The sequence below is a fragment of the Vigna unguiculata genome, chromosome 3, assembly GCF_037176805.1.
Source record: "Vigna unguiculata cultivar grain cowpea cultivar isolate G323 ecotype 2 chromosome 3, ASM3717680v1, whole genome shotgun sequence".
NCBI classification, from domain to species: domain Eukaryota; kingdom Viridiplantae; phylum Streptophyta; class Magnoliopsida; order Fabales; family Fabaceae; genus Vigna; species Vigna unguiculata.
In genome coordinates, this window is record NC_140794.1 from 44,240,881 (window position 1) to 44,263,549 (window position 22,669).

General features: G+C 37.0%; 1 protein-coding gene and 1 non-coding gene across 2 annotated transcripts; both read left to right on the top strand.

Annotated features, from left to right (window-relative positions):
• Positions 1–13,312: 13,312 nt before the first annotated feature.
• On the top strand, positions 13,313–17,636 carry LOC114177534 (protein NPG1-like). Its single transcript, XM_028062917.2, has 6 exons — positions 13,313–13,468; positions 13,643–13,813; positions 14,330–14,534; positions 14,705–15,906; positions 16,751–16,898; positions 17,011–17,636. Exons 2-6 carry the CDS (start codon positions 13,661–13,663, stop codon positions 17,331–17,333), a joined length of 2,031 nt encoding a protein of 676 aa, XP_027918718.1. The 5' UTR covers positions 13,313–13,468; positions 13,643–13,660; the 3' UTR covers positions 17,334–17,636.
• A 4,411-nt stretch (positions 17,637–22,047) lies between these two features.
• LOC114180010 (small nucleolar RNA snoR143) lies at positions 22,048–22,210 on the top strand. Its single transcript, XR_003603588.1, has one exon. It is a non-coding gene; the product is annotated as a small nucleolar RNA snoR143 (small nucleolar RNA).
• Positions 22,211–22,669: the final 459 nt, after the last annotated feature.

Genomic DNA, 22,669 nt, shown 5'->3' on the forward strand with positions numbered 1-22,669 from the left:
AACTGCAAATCAAACACTTCTCACTTTTTCAAGGATTAATTTACCTATTCCAAGACGTTTGCATTAATAATTATTAAAACTTTAAATATCAACATTAGGAATGATGTTTTGTGGCACTCAATTCACCTCCAAACATTATGGTGTTATCTACACATCTACCACATCCATCTAGATACAATGTACTTTACATATTTCTACAACCTAATTGATTTAATGTATTATAATTTATAATTAATAGTAATTTAATTTTTTTAATTTAATCTTTTTATAAACGTTTCAAAACCTCTCAATTTACCATATTTACTTCTCATCTTCCACCATCACCTAATGTGCATTTAATTATTGAATTAGCTGTCTATGTTCTCCATGGTTAGAATTTGAATTTTACGTAACTGAATTCGAAATTGAAACGTTGTTACATATCATAATTTGGTCTTCAAGTATTAAATATTTTTATTGAATTTCTAATTTAAATTGGACTCTCTAAATTTAAATTGTTTAAAAAAAATGTAAGTTCTTATATTTATAATTATTAAAAAAAATCATATATTTGATTTTGGATAAAAATATTAAATATTTCACACCAGCCTTAATTATTATTAACATAATTACTGTTACTATTATCATAACTATAATTCTATCAAATAATTTTTAAATGTTAATGTTATTATTACTATTGATATTGTTATTATAATTATAACCTACTATTATATTATATTTTAATTTATTTTTTTAATTATTTTTCAATCATTAATATTAATATTGTAATTATTACTATTGTTAATTAATCAATTATTATATATTTTAATTAATTATTGTTATCATTAATGTTAAAAATATTAGTTTTATTTAATATTATTATTTAAATTAATAATTATATTTTAATCAATTATTATTTTATTATTATTATTATTATTTACTTATGAATTTTACATTTGGATTTACTCTAAATTAAAATCTTTTATTACACTTTATTATTTTATTAACAGAATTTGTTGTAATATTAAATTAATTTTTAATTATGATAATGTCATGTTATTTTAATCACAAAAAAATTGTAAAATCTTATTTTTAAATATAATAAATACATATTTATTAATAATTATAAAAAATAACTTTTAATGGTGAACATTCATAAATACTTGCTATAATAAAATGTAATAATAAAATTTAAAATATTAAGTTTTAAAATATCAAAATTTTAATAAAATTTTATTTAAAATATTTTTAACTAAAATTTTATTATTGTAAATTTTATAATAAAATTTAACATATTAAGTTTTAAAATATCAAAATTTTAATAAAATTTTATTTAAAATACTTTTAATCAATTTATAAAAAAAATTTTAAAAAAAGTATATAAAACTTTAGAAAATATATAAAAGTTAAAATTAAATAAAAAAATCAAATCATTTGTAACCTGACCATGTCATATAATTAATTAGTAAACTGACATATTTTTATAAAAAAGAAGTCAAAATGACCATTTTTGTAAAAAAACCAAATTTGTTATATATTTATAAAATTGCAATTAATTTTTTTTATTTCAATTGTAATTATTACTTTTTATTTAAATTAATTTTAAAATATTATTTGTAATGTTTTTTATTTTAAATTATAACTTTTTATTTGATTTTCATTTTAGAATATTATTTGAAAATGTTTTTTGTACCACACCTAGCCTGACTCGACCAAATAAGTAAACAATACATGCACCAAGGCGGCCAAACATTCAGCCTAGGCCGAGTCAATCTAACTTATATCGGTTCTAACCTACACACATCGTCAAGGTAGTCGGTCGAGGCTGGCTACTCCAGCAAACCCGGTAAGATTAAAGCCCAGGCCGAGAACTCCTATAAACTTAGCGAAATAGAAGCACCCGCGTTCAATAGGTCTTAAGGGCCTAGGTTAGGGCTCATGCCCACTCATAGCCCAAGTTAGAGCCCAAGTCAAGGCCCGACCCATGAGATAATCAGACATCATTAATGCTCTATAAATATGCATGGACCCCAGTAATTAAAGGTACGCATTCATTAATCACTGATTTGACTCTTTGAGAGCTTTGACTTACTTGAACTTCGGAGACTCTTCTGCAAGTAACCCCTCCTGGGTTCAAGCTGACATGTATCAACCGGGGAGAGGCCAACTGAAGAGATAGCGAACTACATGGTAAAGTGACACTTGTGCCTAACTCATCTTATTTGTTCTCTGCAGGAACAATTGACGCCCACCGTGGGGCACGAGACGAACACCTTTAGTACCCATTTTTCTCTGAAGATGTTTTCCACCCGTAGCAAAGCTGGAGCAAACAAGCAAGCGGATGCTGGTCCCTCTGGACCTCCTGGCATCACCCCTGATCTGGCCGCCATCCTAGACGGCCAAGCAAAGATGCAACAGGAACTCGCAGATTTGAAGAAACGCAACGCTGATGAAATAGAGGCATTAAGGCAAGAGAACTCTCGCCTGAGGCGAAGGATCGAGGCTGATCCCAATCTGAAGGGAAAAGCCAAAGAAACTTCTGAAGCTGTGAAGTCTCCGGCCTTTCAGCCCACAGAAGAAGAAAGTGAATACAATCCCACCCCTCACACATTCACCACCACCTAACAAACACCCGCTACCTCCACCCATCCCCATCACTTTCCACCTGGTCAACCGGGGCTTACCGCACCCCAACCCCCGCCGCTACCCTCCCTACCACCCAGATCCCCTACAACATACCCACCACCATACACACCACACATATTCCACCCTACAACCCACAATACCTTCCGACAACCCACATTTCCCCTCACAACATCACCTCCACCTTTCCCACTATGATCAACCACCCCGTTCCACCTCACTTGCTCCCTCCTCACCAGCCCAGACGCCGTCACCCATTCACGGACTTTATCGCCAACACCCCTTTTCCAGCCCAGTGGGAACCTTTCACCCTGGATCGCTATACTGGCGACACCGACCCCGACGAGCACCTTAAAGTCTACATCACCCACGTCGCCTTGTACACATCCCAAGACGCAGTCTTTTGCAAAGCTTTCCCCACCACCCTCAAAGGCCTTGCCCTAGAATGGTTCACAACTCTTCTGCCCTACTCAATCGACAGTTTCAACGTCCTCTCCCACATGTTTTCCACCCACTTTGCCGGCAGCCGTCCCCATCAAACCACCACCATATCCCTCCTGGGCATTAGACAAGAACCCAACGAATCACTCAGAGCGTTCATCGATCGCTTCAGCAAAGCCGCCCTTCGTACACCACACCTCAACAAGAGATGATTCTCCAGTGCATGACCCTTACCCTACAACCCGGCCCCTTCGCCAACAACGTCTATCTCCACCCACCTGCCTCCATGCACGAACTCAAGTTGCGTGCAACCGACTATGTCCGCATGGAGGAAATGCAAACACTTCACACTAAATTCTGCAGCGACTACGCAGCCACCACCGCCAACCCCACCCCACAACCTAACCCACGCTCTAATACCCGCCCACGCGAACCCCGCCAACCTCGCTTCACCAGATACGCCCCCTTCACCGTAGCCCGTTCCCGCATCCTCGACGAAGCCTTCCAAGCCGATCTAATCCCTCCACCGCGCAAGACAACCACACCCCCCAACGTCGACATGACCAAATATTGCCGTTACCACCGCAACCATGACCACACTACAAAAGAATGCAAAGCACTCCAGGATAAAATAGAAGAATTGGTCCGTGCTGGCCACTTTCGTCGCTTCATCCGTAGGGACGACCATTCCTCCTCCTCTCGATCTCGTCACCCCTTCGACCTGACCACAGACGTCCACCACATGACTCCCGTCACAACAGCCACCCCGCCCAACCCAACAATCAAGAACCAGAGCCCGCCCGCACCGACATCACCCCTACCAACCCCCCCTTACGAGGCACCATTAACACCATCTCTGGCGGCTTCGCAAGCGAAGGCTCCACCTCTTCTGCCAGAAAAAGACACCTCCGCCATATACAATCCATCAACCACATCACACATTCCCACCACAGACGCCGTATGCCTCCTATCGTATTCACAGATGATGACTTCCACGGCCTCGACCACCATATCGAACAACCCCCCGGTTCAAGCATAACCCTATCCGACGAGGACCTTGACCCCACAATAGGCCGGGATGTCCGCCTCGAACCAGTTGAGGACACCTCTCCTCTAGAGCTTCCCAATGGTCACTCTATTAATCTAGGCACCGGTTTAAACTCTGACGAGCGTGCCACCATCACCCCTATCCTCATCAACAACACAAATCTTTTCGCCTGGTCGGCCGCCGACCTCCCTGGAGTAGACCCCCAGGTGGCATCCCACAAGCTATCCATATATAAATACGTATCCCAGAAAAAAATGCAAGCTTGGTGAAGAGCGTCGACAAGTAGCCAAGGTCGAAGCCGACAAGTTACTGAGCGTAGGATTTATAGAAGAAGCTCAATACACGACTTGGCTTTCTAACGTTGTCTTGGTGAAGAAAGCCAATGGCAAATGACGGATGTCCGTAGACTACACGGACTTGAACAAGGCTTGTCCTCGCGACGCCTACCCCTTACCCAACATTGACCGACTCGTGGACGGCGCGACAGGAAACAAGGTGCTTAGTTTTTTGGATGCGTATTCAGGGTATAACCAAATCCCCATGGCTGCAGCAGATATGCACAAGACCGCCTTCATCACGGACGATGCCAACTACTTCTATAGGGTCATGCCCTTTGGCCTCAAAAACATTGGGGCAACTTACCAACGGCTAATGGACAAGGTGTTCAGCCACCTAACGGGGCACTGTGTCGAAGTATACGTCGACGACATGGTTGTCAAGTCCCCAAGCCATCACCAACACGCTGAAGACCTGTCAGTAGTGTTCTCCGCGCTGCGCCAATATAACCTTCGCCTAAATCCCGACAAATGCGTATTCGGCGTTGACCGGGGTAAATTCCTATGTTTTATGTTAACCCAACGCGGCATAGAGGCTAACCCTGAAAAATGCAAGGGTATCATCGAAATGCGCAGCCCCACTACTGTTAAGGAGGTCCAACGTCTCATTGGTCGTCTCACAGCCATCTCTCGTTTCCTACCCAAACTAGTCGAACAAACCCAACCCATAATCCAACTCCTAAAGAAATCCACCCGGTTCACGTGGACTGATGATTGTGAACAAATCTTTCAAAAACTCAAAACAACCCTAACCTCCCCACCTATCCTCCACAAGCCAGACACTAGTCAACCCCTGCTGGTATACATCACGGCCATCGACTATACCGTAAGCGCCGCGCTTGTTCAAGAAATAGAAGGCACACAACATCCAGTGTATTTTGTGAGCAAAACATTGCAAGATCCCGAAACCAGGTATCAAATGGTAGAAAAACTGGCCCTATCTTTGGTCCACACGGCACGTCGCCTCCGCCCATATTTCCAAAACCACACCATAACCGTTAAGACCGACTACCCAATCCAAAAAATATTACAAAAACCAGATCTAGCCGGACGCATGTCATCATAGGTCGTGGAACTGTTAGAATTCAACATCCGCTATGAACCTCACGGCCCCATCAAAGCCCAATGTCTTTTAGACTTCGTTAACGACCTACAACAAACACCCATAGAGGACCAGTGGACATTTCACGTAGATGGTTCCTCAAATCCAAGGGGTGCCGGCGCCGACATCGTCGTAGAAGGGCCCAACGACATCCTCATCGAAAAATCCCTTCATTTTGCCTTCAAAACGTCCAATAACCAAGCCGAATACGAAGCCATCCTCGCCGACCTTTTCCTAGCCCGCGAAGTAGGCGTCAAGAAGTTAACGTGCAAAACCGACTACAAACTCACTGTAGGTCATCTAAATTACGAATTTCAGATCAAAGACCCCATCCTTCTACAATATTACCATCTGGTCCGTGCAGTCATTCAATCCGCCTTCGAACAAGTCCGCGTCGAACACATCCCAAGAACCGACAACGTCAGGGCCGACATCCTCTCCAAATTGGCCAGCACCAAGCTCAAAAACTGCCACCGATCCTTACTATAGCAAACGCTGTCCACACCTTCCATCACACACACTTGCCAAACCACACCCCAACTAACAACGTCACCCCCTCCCAAATCCAAAACTGGACCACCCCCTACATTCAATATCTCAAAACCGGCAACCCCCCCTCGACGCAGACAAAACTTGGCTGGCTAAGGCCGCCAGGTACACCATGATAGGCGATGACCTCTACAAACGCAGATATGGCCAACCCCTACTTAAGTGTGTCACGACAGAGCAAGCCCAATATATAATCAAAGAGCTACATGAAGGAATTTGTGGTTATCATTCCGGTGCACGCACCATGGCTACCAGAGTTCTCAGAGCCAGATACTTCTGGCCGACCATAGAAGCAGACTGTCAAGATCATGTCAGGAAATGCAAGCCATGTCAGAAACATGGCAACCTTATTCACCAGAAACAGGAACAACTACATCACATACTGTCCCCATGGCCATTCGCAAAATGAGGAATGGACATCCTCGGCCCCTTCTCACCCGGCAAGAGGCAGGTGAAATTCCTAATTCTAGCTGTCGACTATTTCACTAAATGGATCGAAGCCAAGCCGCTAACTACCATCACGACCCAACAAGTCCAACAGTTTGTGTGGAAGGACATTATATGCAGATATGACGTACCACATATCATCATCACATACAATGACCGACAATTTATTGACAAGGAGTTAGCCAAATTCTACACCGGCATAGGCATCTAGCACATCACAAGTTCTGTAGAACATCCACAAACCAATAGACAAGTAGAGGCGGCAAATAAAGTCATCCTCGTAGAGCTGCGCAAGAGATTAGATACCGCCAAAGGCCGATGACCTGAAGAGTTAATAGAAGTACTATGGGCTTACAGATGCACGCCCCAAACATCAACAAACGAATCCCCATTCAGCTTAGTCTACGACGCAGACGCCACGATACCAGTAAAAATTGGCAAACCGTCACTACGCCGAGAACTATACGACCCAACCCACAACCACTAAAACATGGCCTTACATCTCGACCTTTTACCCGAACTCAGAGAAAAAGCCCAGATACGCAATTTAGCTGCCAAACAACGAGCTGCCAGGAAATATAATGCAAATCTACATCCACGATCATTCGTCATCGGGGACCTAGTATGGAGAATGGCCAACAGTGCTAGAAAAAAGGATGGCAAGTTCTCCGCCAATTGGGACGACCCGTACCGCATACGAGAAGATGCAGGAGGAGGAGCTTATCGCCTATAACAATTATCTGGGGAAGAGATTCACAACACTTGTAATGTATCCCACCTCAAGTTTTACTTCAGTTGAATGTGTATTGTAATCAAACCAATACTTGTAACCCCGGGTGTACTCTTTCCTCACTTGGTCTTTTTTCCCTAAGGAGGGTTTTGGCCAAGGAGGTTTTAACGAGGCACCCCTATTCAATAAATAAAAAGAAGGGTTTCCAACTGTACAACTTTCTATCTGTTTTTTATCTTAATTCGTTTAAGTTCCTCACCCTTACCACAAGTAAGTGGCCTGGGTCGAACACCCTTAATTTGTGATTAATTCGTTTAAGTTCCCCACCCTTACCACAAGTAAGCGGCCTAGGTCGAACACCCTTAACTTGTGCTTAATTTGTTTAAGTTCCCCACCCTTACCACAAGTAAGCGGCCTGGGTCGAACACCCTTAACTTGTGCTTAATTCGTTTAAGTTCCCCACCCTTACCACAAGTAAGCGGCCTAGGTCAAACACCCTTAACTTGTGCTTAATTCGTTTAAGTTCTCCACCCTTACCACAAGTAAGCGGCCTGGGTCGAACACCCTTAACTTGTGCTTAATTTGGTTAAGTTCCCCACCCTTACCACAAGTAAGCGGCCTGGGTCGAACACCCTTAACTTGTGATTAATTCGTTTAAGTTTCCCACCCTTACCACAAGTAAGCGGCCTGGGTCGAACACCCTTAACTTGTGATTAATTCGTTTAAGTTCCCCACCCTTACCACAAGTAAGCGGCCTGGGTCGAACACCCTTAACTTGTGCTTAATTCGTTTAAGTTCCCCACCCTTACCACAAGTAAGCGGCCTGGTTTGAACACCCTTAATTTGTGCTTAATTCGTTTAAGTTCCTCACCCTTACCACAAGTAAGCTGCCTAGGTCGAACACCCCTAACATACAATCGATTGAAACACACATACACCACATATCATCAAAACCCAACATACACAACAACATACAGAACCTTAATCACATTTAAACATAAGTGCAAGAATGTACGAAGGTAACATAATGTACCAAATATTACAGACATAGGCTCAAATAATTTTCTCGAATCATTTAAAACCGAGATTCTATTCTGCTGCATCAGGTGCCACCTCTTCGGCATCGCCCGCTTTTTTCTCCCCCTCTATCGCCTTCTCCTCTGCACTGCTCTCGTCCTCTTTCACCAACTTTCCGTCAACAACGTCCTTATTCACATCAAACTTTGAATCTGTGACGTCCACATCTTGATGGAAGAAGGCCGCCTGCCGTAATCCCTTCTCAAAACCATTGATGTGCTCCTGAATAATGCTGTTCTTCAGATCATCAAGCTCATCAACAACTCCATCATACTTATCCTTCAAGTCATCATAATCCTCTTCCAATTCCCCTATCCGTTTATTCAACTTTTCTTCAGAATCCAAGCAACGAACCCTCCATGTTGCCAACCTTTTCCTCTCCACTTCCCAACTTTCCTCAGCCTTCTCTAACGCAGCCTTTTCCTCCTCCAGCTTATCCACCTTCCCCTACAACTCCTCCACTTTTTCCCAACCACCCTCTTTCACTTCCCTTCTACAAAGCGACCCCACACGCCGGCTCAAAACTAAAGCCTTGCTCCCAAATTCCACCATTGTTCTCACAATGTGCTCCGCATCCATGTTGTCAATAGAGTTTACGATGGTATCCGGGAGGGTAATCGAGATATCCTTCCTCACGGATATCTCTGACAACTCGATCAGCCCAGCTTCCGGCCCCTTCTCCCCACTAGTCGACCCCGCCCCGCTAGCCGACCCCGTTCCAAGCAGGGCCGCCCTTACTTTCTTCACATCTTTTCCCTTCCTGGGTCGAGGCGGAAGCTCAACCTTCCTCTTTGTCCCGCCGTGGACGTGCACCTCCACCACCGATTCTTGTAAGTTGGGAACATCAGTCTTCCCAACCGCCTTGGCCTTAGCAGCCATTTCTTTCCTTAATGTCTGAAAAAGCGCCAGATTCTTCTTTCCAGACTACGCCATATGCCCTACAATAACACATCACAACTTGGATCAAAACAACTTAGCATTATTAACACAGCTTAAGTAATAAACAGATACTTTCGATATCTATTATCGGGTGCACCGAATTATAAACCCTAACTAGGTCCTTAGTGGGTAACTTATCGACAAACTTCAACAACATCCCCACCACCTCCTTATCACCAGCCGACAACTCCTCAATTCCCATGTCTTTATACCGGGAAGGATTGCTGGTCCAACTAAAGGGAAACTTGGTACTCCCATCCGCATTCAAAAAGTGAGCTTTGCCTCATTCCTTGACGACGACCTTGAAGTACCCATCCTTGAAATGCTTGAAAGATTGGGAGAAGGCATCCAGTCTGCTGATGCTAGGGCGACTTATCAAGGATAGCCAAGTAGCCGGTCGCCGAGGTCTGGTGTCGTAAAAATACAAGAAAGCGTAAGGAGTGGACTCCAAGTATAAGGACTGGCACAAAATGTGGAAAGCCTGCAAATAGGCCCAACTGTTCGGATGTAGCTGTGTAGGTGCCACATTCAACGCCCGCAATACGCCCATAGTAAAATCGTCTAGCGGCAATCGCACATGAAGTTGAGAGAAGTGGCACATATACATGTAGAAAAACCTTTCGGTAGCCCCCTCCTGTCCATGGCATACCTGGTCGATAGCACTAACCCTCTCCAGAGAAACAATGTCCCCACTGACACCCTTGGAGATAATAGGTGTGCAGTTTAACCAAGAGTTCAGTAGACGGGACCACCTGAACAAAGACGATTGATCACGAACATCAGCAGCCGCCCACCCGTAGCCGCCTTTCACCGGCCAGTTGCTCTCCTCCAACTCTTCAGGGGGATCCTCTCGAACCTCCCTCACAACCTCCATTGGCATCCCACTTGTAACAACCCTAGAACTCATACCCTCGTCATCAAGTCGCCTATCTTTACTCCTCTCCGACTCGGTACTCTCACTACTACTAGACGTAGACATGCTATCACTACTAGACATACCTGGTTTCTTTTTTACGGGAAGATGTCGGTTGATTTTGGGAACTAGTCGGACAGTATGACGCACACAAGATCTCTGAATTCAGAACTCTCGCAAATGAAACAAGTAACCCTTAACCCATTTTCAAACCCATATTTATAGCCCAGAGCCCCAAACGACGATAACTCTTCCTGCCAAAATAAAACCCCAGACCAATCGACACCATCATTGCGAAAGATACAACTTTTGAAAAACGACGGCACCAAAATTTCTTGATTGGACCCCTGACACCCTTCACCTACCTTCTGACGGTTACCACTTTTTAGCCTTAACATTGTTCATCACACTTAAAGGCTGGGGGACTGGTGTACCACACCTAACCGGTTCCGCTAGCATACCAACACAACCAACACATATCACCCTTGACCGACAACTCCCATCGGACAAGGCTGGGGGACTGGTGTACCACACCTAGCCTGACTCGACCAAATAAGTAAACAATACATGCACCAAGGCGGCCAAGCATTCAGCCTAGGCCGAGTCAGCCTAACTTATATCGGTTCTAACCTACACACATCGTCAAGATAAGCGGTTGAGGCCGGCTACTCCAGCAAACCCGGTAAGATTAAAGCCCAGGCCGATAACTCCTATAAACTTAGTGAAATAGAAGCCCCCGCATTCAATAGGTCTTAAGAACCTGGGTTAGGGCCCAGGCCCACTCATAGCCCAAGTTAGAGCCTAAGTCAAGGCCCGACCCATGAGATAATCAGACATCATTAATGCTCTATAAATACGCGTGAACCCCAGTAATTAAAGGTACGCATTCATTAATCACTAATTTGACTCTTTGAGAGCTTTGACTTACTTGAGCTTCAGAGACTTTTCTGCAGGTAACCCCTCCTGGGTTCAAGCTGACATGTATCAACCGGGGAGAGGCCAACTGAAGAGATAACGAACTACATGATAAGGTGACACTTGTGCCTAACTCATCTTATTTGTTCTCTGCAGGAACATTTTTAAACATTATTTTTAATATTAATATTAATATCAAATGACATGTAACCTTATATTTTATTAATTTTTTCTTGGAAATTCACTCCATTATACTTTCTTTATTATGTTAGTATATTAATTAATTTGACATACTAATTTTTTTTTAATCTGTTTAATTTAATAAAACCAAATCGTTTATGCAAAGTTTTTACTTATTTATTCGCAAACTTATCTCTTAAAAGAAATTTACCTTTAGATTTTTCAAAACATCTTTACAAAAGTAAATTAAAAATATTGTTTTTCATGGATCATTTAGCTCAATAAAATGCAAATAGTTGTTAATAAATTGTCCAAGAATATAATATATACAGTACAAAATAGATATGTATAATTTATAGTATATAATATATATTTTTCAAAAAGATTTGGGAATATTAAAGTTTTTGAATTTGTAAATAAATATATAATAGATGACTTGATTGCATACTTTTATTAATAAATTTACTCTCATTAAATGAGTGCACGTTATCTCATGCATTGATTTTGATGCAAACATTAAATGAATATTGAATCTTCCAACACACATTCTTCAACCTCTGCCAGCCATAAATGTTTTGTATGAACATTTTTGCAAATGTCTTAGACACAACTTTACATCTTCTAATAAATGTCTTTGTGTAGATGCTATATAACCATATCAACACTATCATACCACCAACATCAAATAAATTTAAAAAAGGTATGAATGAAAAACTAAAAGTCTTTTTAATTACCAAAACATCTTATCGCATACAAGACATTGAAAATCTTAACTAATGATGATGATGATAGGTACACAAAGTTATAACTAGAAACTTTTTGTGTGTCATCTAACTTTTATATCTTTAAATAGTCTTATCAACAATTTTTATATTGTTCATCATTTTTTATTTATTTTTGGGAATCTAATATTTATGTTTTTCTACGTTGTTAAATCAATATTTTATTTAAAATTAAATTTTATTTCTTAATTTTGATTAATTCAGTATATTATTTAAAATAATTATACATAATATATTTTGCTGAAAAAAATATAAATAACAAATAATTTTTTATATTAAAAAAATTAAGATATTATTATTTAATTTTATTAAATAAATTATTTATATTAAATTTAATTATAGTTGTATAATTTTTAAAATTATATATGGGTACAAATAATTATATACAATACATTTTATTAAAAATATATATAGATAACTTAAATATATTTTAATCATAAAATAAATTAAAAAATTATTATTTATTTTTATAAATATAATATTTATTCTAAATTTAACTATACTTAAAATTTAAAATTAATTTATTAAATATATTACAATTTTTAAAATCCATGCATCACGGGTAGATATACTAGTTTTTAATAAATGACATATATATTTTTAGCTTTTAAATAAACATATACTTTCCTTATTTTATTTAAAGTTTAAAAAACAAAATTTTAAAATATTGGAATTAAACAATTTTAAAGGAAAAATCGAAGAATTTAATTATTATATATTAAAATAAAGTGTATTATAAAGATATAAAAAATTGATAAAATAATAATTTATCTTTTTGTTGATAAAAAAGAATATTTCAGAAATTAAAAATCATTCAAACTTTGCTTATGAAAATGCCATAATATTTATACTTTTAGAAGTTTAATTTTGAATTTTGGTAATTTTTATGCAAGTATTAAGTAGTATTTCTAAATATATAAAATATGTAAATAATATTAGTTTTGAAACTAGAAAGTATGAGACTTATTTAGTAGTCCAACTTTTAAGGTTTATATCAATATAATATGTGCCTAGAATTGTTATAAGAACACATACTAAACTATTATTATAATACTTAATGTTCCTTACAACCATTTTTTTATAATCCTTATCATTTTGCATGGGAATTAAAACTAATTCATTTGTTGAGTAGGGTTGACCGCCCAATTATCCTTCCGCATTTTTTTTTCTTTTTCTTTTAATCTTTTTATTTGTTTTTTCGTCAGAGTGAAAGATTAAGAAGACAAAACAACATTCCAAATAATTTGTTCCTGGGATCTGAAAATTGCATTGAAACAAAATTCCAGAGAAAAAACAAAACAAAACTGCAAAATTAAATCTAACACCGAACAAGCAAAACCTCCCAAGAGATCGCAATTCGGAGCCACATTTTCTTTGACGACGCTAAGGTTCTATTTCTTATGTTCTTGTTTTTCTGGATCCACCATTTTTTTTTTTTATTAATCTCTGTTCACAACAACATTTCCCTTTCTTTATGTTATGTACGAACAACTAATAAGCAACATAACCATCTTAAACGATAATGCCTGAATTTATTAAAGTTAACACACACGTTGGTGCAGGTGGTGAGATAATGATTGATGGAGTCTGAGGAGAACGAACGTGAGAAGGGTCGCGAGGTTTGCGCGAATGGAAATAGCATCAGTGCGGAAGAACTTGAGGCCAAACTTGATGCAGGAAATGTTCAAGAAGCAGAAGCAGCACTGCGTGATGGGTTGTCACTAAGTTCCGAGGTTCATTTTTGTTTGTTAATTGTATATTCATCTTCCAACAACCTGAAACCAATGTTACAATGTCACATTATTCATTACCATAACTAATTACCCGAGATAAATTTGCCCCCTTCACTTACTATTTTGAATTGGTAGGACCTTATGAGACATAAATGTTGGAGTGGTTTTACTTAATGTGTAATACTTCTTTGCTACAAAATAACATTTATAATGGTGAGAGAACATAATTTTTGTCTTTCTATATGGTAAGTATTGATATTATACTAGTAAGTTAGCCTTATACATCTTATCTTATGGATTGTACTTTTTATAAATGTTGTCAAATTTTAAAGCGAAATAGAGCTCTTAAAGGAAAAAAAGAAGAAGTGAAAATTGATGCAATTTGTAACTTTTGACATATTATCCCATCAAATTTCTTACAAATACAAATATACATGTCTCATTTCTTTTTGGGATTGAAATGATGAATCACTTTGAGTCAAATCGATGTAGTCACTTCTTTTTATTTTTATATAGGAAGCAAAGGCTGTTCTTGGAAAATTAGAGTATCAAAGAGGTAACGTGGAAAATGCTTTTCAAGTGATTGATGGAATTGATCTTCAACCAATCATACAACAATTACAAAGTTCCCTTTCGGAAAAAGGACCTGTGAAGAATGCTTTGTTGTTTGAAGCCGTCTACCTAAGAATCAAGTGTCTACAAAAGTTGGATAAATGTACCGGTATTAACCATTATTTCAACTACTGAAAGTTGTTTTCTACTTGTGGTTTGATTTTTCTTTGTAAATGAGGCGAATCCTCCATTCCTTTTACACAACACTATTACTTGTTTAAAAACCAAATTCTAAGGGATATTAATACATTGAAAAACTTGTTTCATGGATTTATACAGAAGCTATTGATGAGTGCAAGAGTGTTCTTGAGGGTGTTGAGAAGACATATGGTCAGGGTACATTTGATACACAAGCCGACAATAAATCACAGGAGATAGCCGGTCGTCTAGTGGAGCTCCTTCCAGAGCTTTGGAAACAGGTTGGTCGCTATGATGAGGCATTGTCTGCTTATAGGAATGCCCTACTTAGCCAATGGAACCTTGACAATGAAATTTGTGCAAGAATTCAGAAGGCACTTGCTGTGTTTTTGTTGTACAGCGAAGTGGAGGCAAGTCCACCTAACAAGACCGATGGATCTTATGTACCCAAAAGCAATCTGGAAGAGGCAGTTCTTCTTTTAATGATTATTTTGAGAAACTTCATCCTTGGTAAGATAAAGTGGGATCCTGCAGTTATGGAACACCTGACTTTCACACTTTCAACATGTGGACAAACCTCTATTTTAACAAAGCAATTTGAAGAGTTGATACCTGGTGTATATCATCGCATTGATCGTTGGACTTTTATAGCTTTGTGTAATTGTGGAGCTGGAGAAAATAAAAGTGCTTTGAATCTGCTTAGGATGTCTTTGCATAAGCATGAACGACCAAATGACCTAATAGCACTATTATTGGCTGCCAAAATTTGTAGTGAGGATCCTCATCTTGGTGCTGAGGGAGTAGGTTATGCACAAAGAGCAATCAATAATGCTCGAGGATTAGATGAGCATTTGAAAGGTGTGGGTCTTAGGATGTTGGGACTTTGCCTAGGAAAACAGGCTAGGGTCTGTTCTTCTGACCATGAGAGGTCTAACCTTCAATCCAAAGCTCTACAATCATTAGAGAAGGCAGTTAGATTGGAGCAAAACAATTCTGATCTCATTTTTGAATTGGCTATTCAATATGCTATGCATCGAAATTTAACTGTTGCTTTATCATGTGCTAAACAATTCTTTGACAAAACTGGTGGCTCTACATTGAAAGGTTGGAGATTGCTTGCTCTAGTTTTGTCTGCACAAAAAAGATTTGCAGAGGCCGAAGTGGTCACTGATGCAGCTGTAGACGAGACTGCAAAATGGGAGCAAGGGCCATTACTCAGACTGAAAGCCAAGTTGAAGATCTCCCAATTAAAACCCATGGATGCTATTGAAATTTATCGGTACCTTCTTGCATTGGTTCAAGCCCAGAAGAAATCACCTGGGCCATCTACACAAGGTTCACAGGTATGATTGTGCAATCTTCTCTTCTTCTGAGGAATATATTATCTTCAAATTTAATTCAATCGATATGTTGTATCAAATAATAGTGATGATGATATGTAGCTTTGATGTGAATATGGTGGATTTTATTAACGATATGATTAAATGACTTCAATGAGTCCCCAGGTGACGGGTTTGCCTTTATATTATCATTATAATTGGATGACATGTAATGAGGGAATTAGATTTCCTCTAATATTTTTGTTAATTCAAAGCTCTTTGTTAGAGTAATTTTGTTTTACATGTTTAATGAGTTTATGTATCACATGTTAAATGCATTTAGTTTTCATAGATAACATTACTCTCCCTTGGAAATTGTCCCCATTAGCCTAGTGGGAGTCTATATCTAGGTGTTATGCATAACATAAGAAAACCACATTCAATTAATTTCATTCATTATTTCTCTCCCTTTTTCTGTTTTGTTGAGTTAAACATAAGTCTTATCATTCATCATAACTTGTCATGTCATAGTTTTGCGGCAATGTTCCTTAAACATGGGAATATATTGTCAAACTCCAGTTTCTATTAGTGTTTAATGACGGAAAAACATAAAACACTATGCTTATTTACGCTTAAATCAAGGTAAAAAAAACTAAGGAAACAAGAAAACTAGTCCTAAGAAATAAAACTTCAGAGTATTTTAAGATATTCTTCACACATTGTACCATACATAAAAAGGAAGTTTTTATTTAACAAAGGAAATGCATTTTTTTCTATAGATATTTTAATTGCTTAATATGAAACTCTTCAATTATAAAATGTAGATTTCAAGGCTAATCTTACATTTAATTTATTAACTCTTTTGTAGGTTGAGGATGGTAAGATAAACGAACTTGAGGTTTGGCATGGTCTGGCAAATTTGTATGCAAGCCTTTCTCATTGGAAGGATGCCGAAATCTGTTTGCAAAAGGCAAAAGAGTTAAAGGAATTCTCACCAGCAACAACGCATGCTGAAGGCAAGAACAAATTCTTTTGTTGTCAACAATTTACTTTACCACGTTGAACTTGTGCTTTCCCTCATGTTTTAATCAAATTGACATTTCATATTTTTGAATGTGATTGTCCCAGCTATTATGTTCGAAGGTCGTGGAGAACATTTAGAAGCTCTCATTGCTACTTTGAATGCGGTTCTGCTTGAACCAAACTATGTGCCAAGCAAGATCTTGATGGCTTCTTTGATACTGAAAATCAACTTTATTTCTGCTGCGCCTGTTGCTAGATGCCTACTTTGTGATGCACTTAGAATAGAACCCACCAACCGCATGGCTTGGTATTACTTGGGATTAACTCACAAAGCTGATGGTCGAATAACTGATGCTGCTGATTGCTTCCAAGCAGCTTCCTTGCTTGAAGAATCTGATCCCATTGAAACTTTCAGCTCTATGATTTGACTATAGTCCTTGGTTAACTTTCACATATTCGTATAATCTTTTGTTGTCACTTTTGAAAATGTATATTGATTTCCTTCTCCCTTTTTCTTTTTCACTTTAAACTCTTACCACAAGAAACTAGGTTCTAAGAAGAAAAGTTGGCTTATATCCAAGATTAGGAGATAAGATAACAACGAGGTTCGTGAATTGTAAAGAACTTAAAAGGGTTTTATTGTGTTTGATTCCTTTATTGTTTGTAAATGTGAGATGTTTCCTTGAAAGGTAAACTGGATATATTCAATTTTCTTGTTCTTTATCTGCGTATACCATCATTGATAAAATAGTCATTCAGTTGTGTTGTTATGTACGCCTGTGTGAGAAATTGAATGCTATTTAATAGTGTTTTTACCCGTGCAATGCACAAAATTATTTTGAGTACCACAATTATAACTAATTAAGTTAGAATTTTGAGAGATATATTTTATTTGTGACATTGTTGTACATTGTACTATATATATCAAAGTTTATATACACTAAGCTCGTGGTAATTGTTCATAAGTTTTAGAAGAAGTAATGACACAGTAAATTGTAAACTTCATTCATCATTAAGATTGTTCATGCTTCCACTCAGAAGAAGCAGTACAAAAAATGTAGCTATACCATTACATAGGATTGTTCATGCTTCCATTTGAAGAAGTAGTACCCAAAAATTAGACTATCAAAAACTTAATAAAACAGAAACTTAAACAGAGAATGACTCATTAACAAAGATTTCAATATTTCTGGCTTACTTGTTAGCTTCAAAGAGAATAATATTTCCCTTTTGCATGCCATTGTCACCACAGAATTGCCATTGTCATTGAATTCATTAACGCCAAAAAAAAAAAAAATAACAGTTTGGTGAAGGAACGAAATTAGGTTGTGAGAGAAAGAGAGAAGAGATGGAAGACTAGGTGGCAGAGTGACAGAGAAGATCCACATCAGATAAAGAGAAAAGAGAGGTAAGTGCCAAATAGGCTTGTTGACTATTTGAAACCACAACTAAAAGAACACTTGGTACTTCAAATTAGGGGCTTGGCGTCAGTCATGTCTATTCTCATTACTATGTTTTGTACATTAGATCATTATCACAAGATATAGTGTATCACGCAAATTGTTTATATATAGAACCTAAGCAACAAAATAATAGATATTGTTAAGATAGTTACACCCAAACATTATTAATTCAGACATAAGATAATGATAATGTGTTAGACGGTATGTTTAGACTTAACATTACCAGACATTGTAGTCTTTATCGGAAAATCATGATTTAGAGTCAATCATTAGAATTCTCCACCCTAACTCCAAATTATGGAAGAACTTTGGGCATCACCTTCCTGTATCATAAAATGAAAAAATAATTTGTTTTAGAATAGTGACAAACCTTTTAAATGAGAGGGGAGGCTCCCAAACATTGTTTTATTTCATTTTTTTTATATATATATTTTCAAAATATATTTATATTTATATTTTATTATTTATATTAATTTAATTAAAAAAAAATCTAAAATTTGAAAACTACGTCTCTCTCCTCATATGTTATTTATTATTCTTCTTTATTTGGTTCTTCTCTATTTTATAGTTCCATCTCTTTCTCACCTCTTAGTTTTATCTCAATTTTCACCCTCAGTATTTTATCATTTTCAAAATCAAGCTGTACCAAAGCAAAATTGAAGAGTTAAGAAACATTTTGGATCGAACAATTTCTTCTTTTGAGTAAGTTAATTTTTTACCCTTTTTTTTTCTTCAAAACAATATATTTTCCTCTTGTATGTGGCGTTTTTACATTATAAGCAGATTTCTATCTGTTAATGATCATAAAATCATAATTTAATTATTGATTGAATTCTTCTTTGTATAGGTAAAGCTTATATGTTAATGATCATAAAATCATAATTTAATTGTTGATTGAACTCTTATTTGTACAGGTAAAACTATTTTAGGCTCTGAAGTTGTGCCAGGTGAGAACAATATTAGGAATCCACTCTAAGGTAAGGGAAACTAGCCATTTAAAAGTTGTTGATTTTCTTGAAATATTGAATGTTGGTTTTGAGATTTAGTTTTGAGTATTCATAATTTTATTTTTTCCTAAATAGGTGAGATTTAGTTTGAGTAAAGAAAATGATGAGAGAAAATGAAAACTTTTTTTTTTAGTTAGAAAAAATAATTTTTATATATATAAAATATGATTTGGCCCCCCTAAAATTTTTGTCTTAGTTCCATCATTGCTTTAGACATTGTTTGAATCTTGATATTGATAACGACTTTGTAAACACATCTATAATATTCTCTTTTTAGAGACTATATTCTCGATTCTAACCTTCCCATATTGGACAACATCCCCACGAAGTGTAGTCTAATGTTATGTGTTTAGTTCTCTTATGGTAAATATAATGATTAGATGTATGACACTTTGACTGTCACAATGAATAGTAGGGGTGGCAATGCGGGCCGACCTGACCCGTTTAGGCCTGACCCGCATGGGGCCCGCACAACACGGGCTGGCCCACTGCGCCCCACACACTTTAGGGCTGCAAACACTGGTCCGTCCCGCATATTCCTTGGCCCGCGGTTTTAAAACTTTTTAAAAATTTTAAAAATTATTTTTTTAATTTTTATGATAAAACTTTCAATGTTTAAAAATAGGGAAACTTTAAGAAGTTCACAAAATTAAGTAAAGACTTTGGGGAATTGGATGATAAATTGATAATTAACATTTTCATCATATTCATACTATGACATACACAATGTATTCTTCCAATTTTAGCACATTAAAAAAATAAAAAATACATAATACTTGTCTTTTCCAGTTATACAAGAATTTGAAACGTTAATGCAAGAGTCTATAAAAAAAGTAATTAATATACATAAGTGAAAGTTTTTTTTTTTAATTTTATGCGGGTTGTGGGCTAGTATGCGCGGGTTGCAGGTTTATGTGGGTCGGGCCACTACGGGCCTGTGGGCTCACTATCCTGGCCCGCCCCGCATTTTTTTTGCGGGTCGGCTCGATAGGCCAGACCTTAATTGCCACCTCTAACGAATAGTCATACAATTCTACACAATACACGACTCTCATATCATCATCCCTTTCAACCACAATGTCTCATTCACTCCTTTCGTGAGGACGATATACTCTTTTTAGGTAATAGATAAAACCATCGCTAATTGCAAACAAGCTTTTTAACAAACTACAATTCTAAACAATACGAGCCTAAAAAGTGACTTTTGATATCAACATGACAGAGTCTACAAGCACAAACCTTTCTATGGCACCTCAATTGTGGGTTGATTGTTTATACACCAAACTATAATGTATTGTTTTATTTAAATATCTCAATACCCATTTCAAAGCCTTCTAGTGAGCATGTTCAAGATCTACCATGAATTTGTTAAAAACACTAAAATCATGCACCAAGTTCGATGAATTATGTGTCACCTCTTACATGATGTTCTCTACCTCGTAATCATATGTAATAGTCTTCAATTTCCCTTTTACCTTCTTTGAATTAGGAGATTAGGTAATTGAAATCTTCATTTGATGTACCCAATTTGTACACACAGGTTTAGATCTGTGCATCCTCAAACTCTCAACCACTTTTTTAATCCATACTAAGATAGACACAATATTTCAATTGTCTGGTCCATTTGTATATCCATTCCTAATGTTTGAACATAAGACAAGTTAAGAGTTTAAAATGTTTCATTTGCAAAATAATGAGAATTTTAAACATCACATCCTAAAACAATATATCATGAAAAGTTAATTATAGGTTATCCAAATGACGTAACATCTTGAAAAAATAATAACTCGTCATTAAAGTTGAAAATCTCTCATGAATATATACTTAACTTTTTTTATAATTATTATTGAGTTATGGATTAATGAATATTTTCACAATAAATCTTTCTTTTATCTTCATCAAAAGTTTAACAATTAAATCTTGAAAGATCCAACTTAATATTTGAAGAATTTTATTTTATTTTATCTCGAATAATATTTCTCGTAGTGCTCAATAAATATATATATATATATATATATATATATATATATATTATGAATTATTTGTATAGTTGTTTAATATAGGAAAACAATTTTCAATCTTAATTTTGCTTTACACTTTTACTTTTTGATTTACAAAAATGTATTAAAACGAATTTATTGTTTTTATTTTCATTTTTAATTTTAATAATTTCTTTGCGATCTCTCTTTTAAGTACAACAAAATATAAAAAAAAACATGGCTGAAAGTAAATATAGAAAATAAAAACGTAAAACATCATTTCGAATTTCAAATTAATAAAATAACAATGTTAGTAGTTTCTTGTTACGAAAACTAGGGTTAGTTATAGAAAAGGGCAAAATACAAACCCTGGGTGCGGCTCCACTCGCTATATATTCTCAAGTCCTAGCGCTCCCAATCCAAACCCTAGCCAGAGCAGCTGCAATCGAATTCATGATAGCTCTGGATCAACATTCCTCGGCAGCAACCATCGAGTGTTTACGCTTCTATCCCATTTCACACCTTATTTGTGCTAAGCCAATCTCTGTTCTTGTTTTTTGAAATATACCGATTATCGTCTTCTTATTGTTCACTTATTGAATCCGTTTTCTTTCCCTTTGAATCGTTGGCTGTTTTTTTTTTTTTTTTTCATCTGCGGAAATGTTATGGTTGGTGAATAGGGTTTTTTTCATGATGCACCTTGTATCGTAGGCCTCTCCGATAACGTGGAGAGGTCTTTGAGCTATGGTGCGTAAAGTGAGAGCTGATTCGTCAGCAGGCAGCCAGACAACTGCCGTGGTGGATCCACAGATGAACGGCGTTAATGCTGCTTGTCTACTAATTCCACCACACATCTCAATACTTTTACAACCGCTATGTTAATTTAATTTCCCCTTTCCAATGTTATAATTTTTATTTTGTGTAAATTTGAGTTAGGGTCACATTGGATGCTTTTTTTACATGTTTTTTTCTTCAAATTGAATCTTCTTGTGGAACCGATCTGAACTCTGTTTTTTATCTGCAGATTTAGGTTTATCTGGCTTTTAATTTTGTCTGTTTATTTTATTTAAATTAAATTATTATAGGACCTAATGGTATTATAGGAACCAAATATTATGTTATTATATTTTTCTTCGTCCTCTGATTTGAACCGTGTACGTGATTGACTTGAGTTTTCATCTCGTTTATACAGAGTATAAGACCCAGGTCAATAAAGTTGGGTGGCCTCGTCCTTTTCTAAAATTAATTTTACAAATGAAAGGATTAATTTTAAAATACTCTGGAAGGAAATTTTGCTAAAAATGCCTTAAATACG